Here is a 13,596-nt window from a genome sequence, read left to right as displayed (position 1 = left end):
TTTTCTGTGAATAGGATGTGGGTGTTGGTTTCAGATGACAGTTCTATGAATTCAGTTTTTGTTTGTCCTTCCTTCATTGTCTTATTATTACTTTCAAACATAATGTGAGGAAACAGATAGTTCGCCGTTTGGTCGGTTTAGTAAATGTGTCCTGCACTTAAAGGGATAGTTCCCTCAAAAATGTAAATTCTGTCATCATTTACTCACCTTCATATTGTTCCAAACCCATATGACTTTCTTTCTTCCATGAAACATAAAGGGAGATGTTTAGCAATATGTTAGTCTCAGTCACCATTCATTTTCATTGCATCTTTTTTTCAATACAATGAAAGTGAATGGTGATTGAGGCTAACATTCTGCCGTGTTCCACTGAAGAAAGAAACTCATAGGGGTTTGGAACAACTTGTGGGTAAATAAATTACAGAATTGTCATTTTTGGGTGAACCTTCAATTTAAAGAAAAATATAGACAAGCTACAAGCTTTCAGTAACCAAAGACAAGGTCAATATTTCTTGTTTGCCTTTTTATTTTTTTTAAATAGCTCCAGTACATTGTGGATTATTTGAGCATACTGCTAGATTGCATAGATGTTCAGTTTGGTTCTTCAGCTATAGTTTTGAATGTAATCATAAATTTAGATCACCCAATAATGCTGTGCAGACCTGATGTGTCAGCATTCATTTCCTGCTTCACTTGCTTTTATGCTGAAATACATCCTGCAAAATTACAACTATGGAATTGCAGGTCTGTGCCTGCTGTCTGAAGATAACTGATATACACTGCCTGGCCAAAAAAAAGTCACATACTCTAATATTTCGTTGGACCGCCTTTAGCTTTGGCATTAGCTCGTGGCATTGTTTTGACAACCTTATGCAACATCACAACATTTATTTCTGTCCAGATTTGCATTAATTTTTGGCCACGATCTTGATGACGGACTATTGAGAGTCAAACCACTCCGTGAAGTCTTCTCCAGCACATCCCAAAGACTTTCAATGGGGGTAAGATCAGGACTCTGTGGTGGCCAATTCATGTTTGAAAATGATTCCTCATGCTCCCTGAACCACTCTTTCATAATTTGAGCCAGATGAATCTTGGCATTGTCGTCCTGGAATATGCCCATGCCGTCAGGGAAGAGAAAATCCATTGATGGGATAACCTGTTCATTCAGTACATTCAGGTAGTCAGCTGACTTCATTTTATTGCCACATAACTTTGCTGAGCCTAGACCTGACCAATTGAAGCAACACCAGATCATAACACTGCCTCCAGAGGCTTGTACAGTGGGCACTCTGCATGACGGGTACATCACTCCATGCGCTTCCCTTCTTACCCTGACACGCCCATCACTTTGGAATAGGGTAAATCTGGACTCATCAGACCACATGACCTTTTGCTCCACAGTCCAATCTTTATGCTCCCTAACAAATTGATTTTTTTTTTTCTGATTAGCCTCACTAACGAGTGACTTTCTTGGTGCCACACAACTGTATAGTCCCAAACCTGTAAGTTCTCGTCACATTGTGCATGTGGAAATGATCTTACTTTCACAATTAAACATAGCCGTGAGTTCTAATGTTGATTTTTGACTATGTGACTTCAAGTGTTTTAGTGATCTCCGATCACGATCATTCAAGATTTTTTTTCTGACCACATTTCTTCCACGAAGCTTTCAGTTCACCACTGTCCTTCCAGGTTGTAATAATGTGCTGGACAGTTCTTAACCCAATTCCAGTGATTTAAGCAATCTCCTTAGTTGTTGTCTTTGCTTGATGCAGGCCAATAATTTGCCCCTTCTGAAACACAGTAACATCTTTTCCACAACCACGGGATACGTCTTCCAACATGGTTGTTTAAGAAATGAGAAGCTACACACTGCATCAGTTAGGGTTAAAAGAATTGTTGCTAGCTGAAACATATTAATCACTGCAATAATGATCCAATCATAGGCTGATTTAGATCTGCTTATTTAAATCCAAACAGCGACTTTTGTCCAGGCAGTGTATTATGTGATAATAATGCACAATATTTATTCATTCCCTTTTAATTCCTTTTCTCTTTTTTAAATAAACTGCAGGTTTGATGATTAAGTAGATAAGATAAGAGTACTCTGTTTCACTCATTTGCCTTTGCATATTGGGTGTTTGACCATAAGAGGTTCACCTCCCTTATCTCGGCCATGTTTGTCCCTGTCTTCCAGTAGACGCTGCCGAGGTACTGAGCGCTGACCCTGTTGACCTCCAGTGCGTTCCCATGGAGGCCCATTTCTGCCCAGTTCCTAAACTCCTGGTTGCCGCACCCATGACACTGAATCCAGTAAGCCTCTCCCGCAATCCCAGTTAAGATGCCAACAACCCAATTAGACCCATCACTCATGCAACATGCCCAAACACAGAAAAATGAATGCAACAAATGTGTGCCTAATCAATATGTCCTTAGCGGGCAATACATTCATCCTCATATCAAAGACTCCCACTTAATTTGAAGTCAACAGAGGTTTGTTGATATTGAAACAGGCAATACTTAAGCTTGGACCTACAACTGTTAAAGGAAGCATGCCATCTTGATGCAAAGAGACGTAAGGAGCGTGCAGATGATGAATCAGGAGACGGAGTGCTCTTGTAACTCACAGCCATACGAATAGATGCAAACCAATTAGTTGAGAAGATTGAATCCTTTGGAGATAAACATTAAATTAGGATAGTGCTTATTTGATGCACGGTAAACAGTGAAGCCGAGCCAGAGCATCAGCAGACTGAAAATGTTTCTTCGTCATTGAATGTGATAACTGTGTATGTACCCAGAGCCCATGGAAGAGAGAGAGTATGAGAGCTCCACTCGCTTATGATGTTTTAGATAGTGGTGGTGGTACTGCTTTGATTTTCTTTCCAATTTAATTCTAATTGTTCTAATGAACGTGGCACGTTTTATTTCATGTTTACATTTCAAAATTTAGAAAAAAATATTGTTATTTGAAAATGATCAATGCTTTTGTAAGATAACCTGTTCGTGATACTGTTTAACTGAGTTTTAAAATGTCGTTGTCTGTGCCTTTGAGTTACAAGTGTGAACGTCTTTTTTTTCCCAATTCTTCTGTACTTGACCGACTTACATTTTATTATAGACTAAGAAGGTATACCTGTGTAGCCTTTCAGAATGTGTTGTTCCACTGTATACATAGAGATGTGTGTTGTTGTTGAGTGACCTCCTTTATATTGGTCTCATGAAAAAGAGTATTATTTAAAACCTGGTGACTTAAGTGTTATAATCCATGCCTGAAGTATCTCACCTCACATTTCAAACACCACATCGAGATTGGTTCACATACTCATACCTCCATTTTTAAAGTAGAACTGCCTTAAGCAGACAACATTGTGGTTGTACAGTGTGATGCACACTAAAATGTAATGTCTGATTGCAGGTCTTCTGATGTATAAGATGTCTCATTGAGGATTTAAACTGGACTAAGATTTTTTTATTACTATTATTTATTCCAGCTGAAGCTCATAAGTCAAAGCTGACTTAGCAAATACTCCTTATCTGTCGTTTGGTGTCCTGGATATTCAAGTACTATAAAAATAGTCAGGTTTATTTGCTTTCCTATTACCTTATGTTTCCATTTGTAGACAAACGCTTTATGATGGCGACACCATCTCTGCCAAAATCCATGCCCTGCCTCACCTGCTGCGTGACAGTCTGTTCGTCTCCACTTTTCCAAACTTGTTCAGCCACGTTTGGTGCATCCCAATGTACCATGAGATCTTGGAGCACTCAATTTTCAATGTCAGTTAGCTGCCAGAATGGTTCTTAAACTGCTTGACTAGCTGGATGTTACCATTTAAACCAATTTAAAATCTTTTTTACTCACTCTGAATTTATTTCTTCCACACAAAAGGAGATGCTAGACATAATGTCAGGTTCATTCTCGTTTTCATTGTATTGAAAAAGATGCAATGAAAGTAAATGGTAACTGTTAGCCTCAACATCTCCTTTTGTGTTCCACAGAAGAAAGGAATTCATGTGTGTTTGGAACAACATGAGGTGAGTGAGTGATGACAGAATTTGTATTTTTGTGTGAACTATCCCTTTAAATTATTGATCATTATACAGCATTGGCATTATCAAATTTATTATTAATGCAAAAGCCTTGAAACCTGATTTGAATAGATTTCCCATTAGTTCGCTGTATTCAGCACCACGTGTGCTTCCCTACATGGACATGTCAAGTGCACTGTTTTTGTGCCATTGACTCTCACACAGAGGTCACTCTGTGCCAATCACTGGAGAACGTTCAGACTGTATGACATGCCAATGTCAAGAGCCAGATTGATTTGAATTGCAATATTGCTCTCCCACAAGAGCAAATGTGTTCCACCCAAGCAACAAATGTAAACCCATTCAAGCAAGCTATTATCTTATCCTTTCATTAGGCGATGCAATTGGGAAATTGACAATGGGGCAGTTTTCAGCAGCTGTTGTATTACAGCATAAGTCGACGATGTGTGTACCCACTAATAGAGTTCCAGTCCTTGCCAACCAAGAGTCTCTATTAGATTATTGCTGTAATACATTATTGATAGTTGTCCATAGATGAAACATGAAAACTGTGATATCAGACAGACTATACACCAAGGCCTGTAATCCATAAGGACAGTACTGGAGATCTTTCCTCCCTGCTGAAAAAGATGGTTTGCCCAGGCTGGTCTGTTGGCTGGTTTCAGAGGGATTTTGGGTGCTTTTCAGGTAGTTATGCAGGGAGACCAGCATACTAGCTTGGGCTGGTTTAAGTTGTTTTTTTGTTTGTTTGTTTTTCAGCAGGACCCATTTCGAATTTAAAGGGGTTGGCTGATTATTTTTATTTTTTTTTTCTAATTATTTAAGTTTTTGTGTTTGTTGCGTTTATGAAACATGTCTGTTTAGAGTTTTGAACAGGTTGGAATCACTGATTGTGTCCTTACTTTCACAAGTCGGCAGACTCTAAAATGCAAGGGCGTAGATGACCGTGTGACATCTGAATATTACTCGTTTGGAGTGCGAGCTCAAAGCTGTTGCTCTCATTTGGAAATGTGACAGTTTAAGGAAAAGAAATTGGTTAGTTTCAGACTGGGTACTTAACAAATGGCCCTCATCAGCCAAAGGTTCATTTACAAGACATTGTTGCCCTGAACTGGGCTTTTACATGCATATATGAATGTGACATTTATGACAGAGAGAATGTCACGAGAGGTTTTGGATGCCTCGCCATTTATCTCGATTGAATACTACAACCTTTTGCAACATATCAAGGAAGAGAAAGCCTCTTCATGCCATCCACTGTTAATGTACAAAACAGACAGGAGTTAGCTAAAATAAAAAGTAATCAAGGAAAATTCTCTTAACTGTTGTCTCTTTAGGGACAGCTATGTTGTCTCATAGTTTTGACAGCATAGCCCCTCAGAAAGAGCCATAAAAATGATTTGGTGATAACCTGGTCTAAAAACACCATTGTCTTCTATTCAGCTAGTTTAATGGTGGACTGCACACATATATAGGCCAAACACAAATTATATATTATACAATGGTGATGTAAACCATGAAAAATATTGCTTATCTTGGTGGTCAATACAAAATCAGCGAAAGATGATATACTGTCTTATAACTGTATTGTACACATCTCTGTATAATGTTCGTGTGTTTTAGGATTATTTTAGGAAAACCCGGGGCAATTTGTATGGATTTATTTAGGAGAAAAACTCAACTGTTTTTTTGTAATTAAGTTCCATTGCCCAGCCAAGGTGTAGAACCTTTCTCTCTGTCTGTCTGTGTCTCTCTCTCTCTCTCTCTCTCTCTCTCTCTCTCACTCTCTCTCATATAAAGAATTATGCCTTCTCCAACTGCAATCCAGCTGGAATCAACTAAATACTTGATTAAGAAAAAACGATGTGCCTCATCGGGGGCTTTACCATTTTAAGAACTCACTTTTTAAGAAGTGTGCATACCTGCATAATGTAGTAGTTAGCTTGAATAATATATGTGTATGTATTACAGACACATTATCCTCTTAGTTTTTATAAACACACATTAATGACCTTCGTAATAATACCTGTTTTAAATATATCCTCACAAATTCAGTCATGTTATGGTGTGTTTTGAGCTGCTGTCAGTGGTAGGCTGGTTAGTTTGAGTTTGATCATTATCGTTTCTTGGTTACTTTACATCGTAAAGTCTCTCATCGCATGAAATTCAAATAATCTGAAAAATCGACATCATAGTTTGTGCAGTTAGTGGTTTAAGATTTAAAAAAATTACTTAATCTATATATCTATATATCTATACACGTTTGTATGTATTACAATGATAGATTCATTGTTACCTATGATAGTAAGTTCTTGTTGCTATGGCAACAAAACTACAACATGGCTACCTTTGTATATCTTAATTGTGAATTTTTTCACACTTCAAGTGAAATAATGTACAACGTTAACTTATTCAGAAAGGGAATGTGTTCTTAAATTGTCTTGGAAATAAAGATGATTGACTATTTTGTAAAAAAATATATATATACAGTATATAGTATATATACATATATGTATACAGACTTGTGAGATACTTGTCCAAAGGCCCTTTGGAGACATCATACGTTATTTCTGTTATAATAATTATTTTTCTATTGGGGTTGTTGATCACTTTTAGATAAGTAAACAGCATCTGAGCTTTTGAAACAATCTGATGGATCGATTGGGGGAAAAGAGACTGTGTAGTCTCATATTTGGGTTTAAATGAATACACTCAGTCACCATTATATTGGAAAGGGCTGGAGATGCATTATTACTGTGTCAGCAATGGTGGATTACAAAAAAAGAGGCAGTTTTTATAAATAACGCAACCCCGTGATGTCAGAAACAAAAGGACAGTATGAGCCATAGCCTCATAGTCCCCCTTTGGCCCACCCAGACTGCACCCCAGCTGTGCTGGGACCTGATGACTCAAGTCACCCCATTGGTGTACGAATGTGTGTTATTCACCTTGTTTGCACTTATGTACATAACTGAGTCAAAATATTCAGAATTTATTTTGAATATACATAGATAAATAAAGATATATATGTGTGTGTTTGTGTGTAGAAGAGCAGATTCATATCAAATGACTGTATTGTTCGGAATACAGGTATAAACAGTTATCCTTTTAAACGGCTGTCAAAGAGAGAGATGCTGTTTTGGGGTGTCGAGGAATTTGTTGTTTGTTCCGTTTGCTAATGCCCTCATTCTCATCATAAAGCATGTTATTGCTTACTGACAAAAAGATAAGAAATTATGTCAAAAAAAGGCTTTGTAGTTTTGCATAGCTTATAAAAGCACATTGAGCTGAGCACTGTGCCTGCTTATATCTGATCCTGAGGTGTGCTTGTGTAGGAGATGTAGAGACATACGCCAATATTCACGCTAAGTATTTCTGTGTCTACCTCTCCTATCTGTACTTTAAAGAATGTGTCCAGAAACCAAAGAATGGCCAACTTGTTTCCCTTTTACCTCTTTACAGATTGTGAGTTTCAGATAGTATGGTTAACAATTTTCTTTTCTGTAGTCCCATAATGAAAAGGGGGTATAATAGTGCTCTGCCCTCTACAGGACGACAAGGAGAGCTGTACGGAGCACTTCAACACATAATTGATCTGCCATAAAGAGCCTTTAAACTTCAGGAACAGATTGTAGCAGGAAAGCATTGCTACAGGTTATACACAACATTGACTTTCAGTTTGGTTTGGTTGTTGATGAACATTTTCCATTCTTGTGCATTCACCAAGAACAACAAATAAATCAGAAAATCTCACAGGATTTCCTCAATCCAAATCATGGTTGCTTCACAATCAGATGTGAAATCACCAGACAAACCCCTCTGTTGAAGAAAACTTGTACATTCTGTGCTCTACAATTGCTTTGGAAGCCAATAATTTTGTTGCCATGGCACTTGCCCTAATAGTGAGGGAGAGACTGAGTCTTTGTAGATTATTGCATATAGACGCACCTTTGGACCAGTTGAAAATGGTCCTCAGCCTTTTGACTGTAAAGCTGAGGTAGCACTTAGAACTTAGCTTAGATTTAGAACTAACTGTCCCAACTTGCATACAGAAAGTGAATGCAAACACAGGACACTCCTTTTACCACTGTGCTTGACAGAGAAAAATCAACAAACACCCTTCTGCTGTCCATTTTCCTGTGCCTAAACATTCTGTGATGTGAAAGGACTGATCTTTTAAAGAAAGCCATTGAGGTTAGACTTCCACCTAACTGTGCCCTTCGTGTTCATATCTGTGAGTGGAACACTAACGTCAATGGTTCATGTTAACGTACAGAAGTCATTGAGACTGGAACATCACATTAATGTTGTACAAAGTTGTATAGTTTCAAATAAAATCACTCATTGATGCAGAGGTTAAGTCCCTTTAAAGGCACCAGCAGACGTTTGGTGACAAATGCTGATGTCTGCATAAATGCTATTGTGTGTGTGGAACAGTTCAAAGAATGTCTACATTGTTTCAAAGCCATATGTAATAGATTCCTCTCTCTCCCACTGTAGGACAAGATACAACTGAATGCTTTGACTCTTTATATGAAATGCTTCTCTTTCTATTTAGCTTATTGTGCTTGTATGTGCTCAAGAACTGTGCTTCTTGTCAATCCTTTTGCGATATATAAATGTATGGAATATAGACATACTTAAGATTTCTGTTCTTTTTGTTTGACATTTTAATAAAGCAGTTAAAAGGCTATTTGTGGCTGGCGTATTTTTTCTGGTTGTTGAAAAAGTTAGTTCTATCCAAATGCAGCTGTAACAAATAATTGGTTTTAAGAATTAGCATGTGCTATGTATATTTGACATCTTTCTTAACTGTACTTTTATATTGTACTAAATGTAAAGGGAGCCAGCTGATAGATAGCTGTGCAATGTGTATAAACCTCACTCTCGTGACCTCGAGGTGCACTAGCGACTTACGATAGTGGCTGTAGCCTTTAGGCTCCTTGTTAGCGCACCGCCTCCCATGCCGGAGATGCTGGTTTGAGTCCTGTATGGAGCGGGTAGAACAGGAGCGTCACAATGGTGCCGTGACCCGGATGGGAGTGAGGTTTAGAGGGGTGAGTGTAACGGTGGCCAGCTGATAGATAGCTGTGCAATGTGTATAAACCTCACTCTCCTGACCTCAAGAGGTGCACTAGCGACTGACTATAATGGCTGTAGCCTTTAGCTTCCTTGTTAGCGCACCCACCTCTCATGCCAGAGACGCCGGTTCAAGTCCCGTACAGAGCAGGTAGAACAGGATCGTCACACTGGTGCCATGACCCAGATAGGAGTGAGGTTTGTAACGGGAACTAGCTGATAGATAGCTGTGCAATATGTAAAACTTCACTCTCCTGACCTCAAGAGGTGCACTAGCGACTGACCGTAGCCTTTAGCCTCATTGTTAGCGCATCCCCCACCCATGCCGGATACACCGATTCGAGTCCCGTATGGAGCGGGTAGAACAAGAGCGTCACATAAAACTAAAAGAAATTATTCAAATATTATATGTAGCATATTTACTTTGTATTAAAGGAATATTCCAGATTCAATATCAGTTAAGCTCAATCGATAGCATTTGTGACATGTTGATTACCACAAATATAAATTTGACTTGCCCCTTTTCTTTAAAAATAGCAAGAATCGAGGTTCTTACAATGGAAGTGAATGGGCCAATCCGTAAACATTAAAATACTCACTACTTCAAAAGTATAGCCACAAGACATAAACAATATGTGTGTTAACGTGATTTTAGTATGATAAAATTGCTTTTCTATAAATATAAGCTTCACATATCTGCCTTTAAACCTGCAAAACATTGTCCCCATTCACTTTAATTTGAATTCTCTCACTGCAACCTCGATTTTTGCTTTTAAAAAAAAAGTAGGGACAAGTCAAAATAACTTTTTGTGGCAGTCAACATTATGCTACAAATGCTGTCGATTGAGCTTAACTTGTATTGAACCCGGAATAGTGGACTATATCTTTTTTCTACCAACAATTAATGTAATGTGATTTTAGAAAGTAGATTGAAAATTGTATATATTTTTTTCTTACCTTTTTCCTCTTAAATATTCTGTGGCCCCCTAAGCACCCATTTCTTGCCCCCTGGGGGTCCCCGCACCTCAGTTTGAAAACCTCTGTATAATATACACTATATTGCCAAAAGTATTCGCTCATCTGCCTTTAGACGCATATGAACTTAAGTGACATCCCATTCTTAATCCATAGGGTTTAATGTGACGTCGGCCCACCCTTTGCAGCTATAACAGCTTCAACTCTTCTGGGAAGGCTTTCCACAAGGTTTAGGAGTGTGTTTATGGGAATTTTTGACCATTCTTCCAGAAGCGCATTTGTGAGGTCAGACACTGATGTTGGACGAGAAGGCCTGGCTCGCAGTCTTCGCTCTAATTCATCCCAAAGGTGCTCTATCGGGTTGAGGTCAGGACTCTGTGCAGGCCAGTCAAGTTCTTCCACACCAAACTCGCTCATCCATGTCTTTATGGACCTTGCTTTGTGCACTGGTGCGCAGTCATGTTGGAACAGGAAGGGGCCATCACCAAACTGTTCCCACAAAGTTGGGAGCATGGAATTGTCCAAAATCTCTTGGTATGCTGAAGCATTCAGAGTTCCTTTCACTGGAACTAAGGGGCCAAGCCCAGCTCCTGAAAAACAACCCCACACCATAATCCCCCCTCCACCAAACTTCACAGTTGGCACAATGCAGTCAGACAAGTACCGTTCTCCTGGCAACTGCCAAACCCAGACTCGTCCATCAGATTGCCAGATGGAGAAGCGTGATTCGTCACTCCAGAGAAAGCGTCTCCACTGCTCTAAAGTCCAGTGGCGGTGTGCTTTACACCACTGCATCCGACGCTTTGCATTGCACTTGGTGATGTATGGCTTGGATGCAGCTGCTCGGCCATGGAAACCCATTCCATGAAGCTCTCTACACACTGTTCTTGAGCTAATCTGAAGGCCACATGAACTTTGGAGGTCTGTAGCGATTGACTCTGCAGAAAGTTGGTGACCTCTGCGCACTATGCGCCTCAGCATCCGCTGACCCTGCTCTGTCATTTTACGTGGCCTACCACTTCGTGGCTGAGTTGCTGTCATTCCCAATCGCTTCCACTTTGTTATAATACCACTGACAGTTGACTGTGGAATATTTAGTAACGAGGAAATTTCACGACTGGACTTGTTGCACAGGTGGCATCCTATCACAGTACCACGCTGGAATTCACTGAGCTCCTGAGAGCGGCCCATTCTTTCACAAATGTTTGTAGAAGCAGTCTGCATGCCTAGGTGCTTCATTTTATACACCTGTGGCCATGGAAGTGATTGGAACACCTGAATTCAATTATTTGGATGGGTGAGCGAATACTTTTGGCAATATAGTGTATGTAACAACTTTAGGTTCCTTCTTATTTGAGGTGCTGGTCAGTATTTTATTAAAAGTAAATCTGTTGCAAAACTCGAGAGCTTGTAGATTTTAATTTGAGAACTTGCATAATACATATTTGTACTTGTAAGATGAAATTTACACACAATCCTGATGCGAAAACTTGTAAAATAAAAATCTGAAGTTGAATGCTGCAATCTGCACTCACACAATAATTCAAAGCTTGTGTTTTGAATTCAAAGTTGCAGACAAATAGTCACAAATGTGTAAAATGTCATTCATATGAATACAACAACAGACACAAACTTGTATTACATATTTACTTTTGTACTTTTCATTCAATTTCACAGTACAACAACAAATCGGCAGTTACAACCTCTCAAATCTGCCACTGCAACTTCATATCTTCCCGCCTTGAATTTTGCAACAACTTTTGTGAAAAACCTTTAACAAAACTCAATTGTGCACTTGTAAACAGACTTCCGGTGCTGAGCGGGGTCAATTAAGTCCTGACCAATCACAAGAGCTGGAACGACTGATGCCGGACCAATCAAAACAGATCATGGTACTTTGATGGCTATATACTTTGTATAGAATTCAGTGCAAGATATAATGCATCTATTTTCCTGCTGCACCTGAATTAGAGATATAGACATTTTTCTGGTGTATTTAGTATTTGCTCAGTTCCCTTATTTAGATGTCAATATGTGATTTAAATTAAAGTGCACATGATCATGGTAATCTCAGATAATCATGATTAAAGCAAGTAATCGCGGTCAGGCAATTATATAATTTATTAATAAATAAATAAATATATATATATATCTTATTCTTTAGGCATCAAGGTGTACTTTCTTAGTGCTTGATTTTAAGGATTGATCAGCATGGACGGGTTGATAAAATAGTTTAATCAGACCTTCAACTAGAACTACGAAATGAATTACTGTCATGTAAAAGACATTTAAAATTACCTGAGTTTTATTCTCAATGGATAAATATACGAACAGAGTCTCATTTCAAACAAGAATGCCCACTGTGCACAATATTATCTTTATTTCACAAGTGGGTTTCTTACACTAATTACAGTAGCATTGCAATTGATCTAAGCAAGTACTGTATGACTTCTTTAGATTTAACAATTGCTTGATAATTTGCAACAATGCAATATCAGATGCAACATCAAAGTAGAAATATAAGGGAAATGACTAACTGAAATAATAATAATGAAATAATAAAGGCATGATTTTTAATCTTCTATAGATAGTCAGCTAGCATGATTAATATAGTTATCCATTCATGTGAAAATTAGAAGAATTTTTGGAAAGAATAACATTCAAGTTGTTGTGTGTTTTACACTTAAACATTTAAATAATACAGAAGATAAATGTCAGAAAATGACTGAAATATAGAATAACGCCGTACTCTGACAATTTAAGGATTTGCCAGATATCATATCTCATGTGTTATCAGTAATTCTTTTATCTGTTGGAACAGTTCTCTGGTGATAACTGAGATTTTCTAACTTCACTCTTATACTTATGATATACTCTGATACCTAACCTCTATTTCATGTTTTCATGGAAATATGGAACTTGTGGCATATGACAGCTGGCTGGATTGTCGCATCCCATGTAGTTTTACTACATGCAAACATCCTGCAGAAACATTTCTTAAGAGAATTCTCTCATTGCCTTCCTTAGGCTTCACGTGTGCGGTCTGTCGGCACAGAATCATTTAATAGTCAAGTTATTTAACTTAACCTGCCACTGCATCAGCCAGCCATTGCTACCGCTGGACTTGTTTTGCCTACAAAAACGACACTGACGCTGTTGCGTGACGTCATCGCATACAAAGATGGTCCACTTTGATTGGTCTGGCATCAGTCATTCCAGCTCTTGTGATTGGTCACGACTTCATTGACCCCGCCCAGCACCGGAAGTTTGTTCTCTCACAAATTGATTTACAAGTGCAAAAGTGAGTTTTGTTCACAAAAGTTGTTGCAGAAGTCAAGGCGGGAAGATATGAAGTTGCAGTGGCAGATTTGAGAGGTTGTAACTGCCGATTTGTTGTTGTATGCGAAATTGAATTAAAGTACAAAAGTAAATATGTAATACAAGTTTGAGTCTGTCGTTGTATTCCTATGAACGCCATTTTACACA

General features: G+C 38.5%; 1 protein-coding gene across 12 annotated transcripts in view; it reads left to right on the top strand.

Moving 5' to 3' along the window:
* The window catches only part of mbnl3 (muscleblind-like splicing regulator 3), a 68,145-nt gene extending 59,396 nt beyond the window's left edge, over nt 1-8,749 (top strand). For 4 of the 12 annotated variants that reach the window (XM_051649952.1, XM_051649947.1, XM_051649946.1 and 1 more), the window contains one exon: nt 2,204-8,749. In XM_051649952.1, the coding sequence (XP_051505912.1) occupies nt 2,204-2,221 (18 nt within the window). In that variant the 3' untranslated portion in view covers nt 2,222-8,749. Of the gene's footprint in view, nt 1-901; nt 1,002-2,200 lie in introns of all 12 variants that reach the window. The other 8 variants (XM_051649945.1, XM_051649944.1, XM_051649949.1 and 5 more) reach the window with 5 other exon arrangements.
* Nucleotides 8,750-13,596: the final 4,847 nt, after the last annotated feature.

The sequence above is a fragment of the Myxocyprinus asiaticus genome, chromosome 22 (assembly GCF_019703515.2).
Source record: "Myxocyprinus asiaticus isolate MX2 ecotype Aquarium Trade chromosome 22, UBuf_Myxa_2, whole genome shotgun sequence".
NCBI classification, from domain to species: Eukaryota; Metazoa; Chordata; class Actinopteri; order Cypriniformes; family Catostomidae; genus Myxocyprinus; species Myxocyprinus asiaticus.
This window is presented reverse-complemented; position numbering and strand designations above follow the sequence as displayed.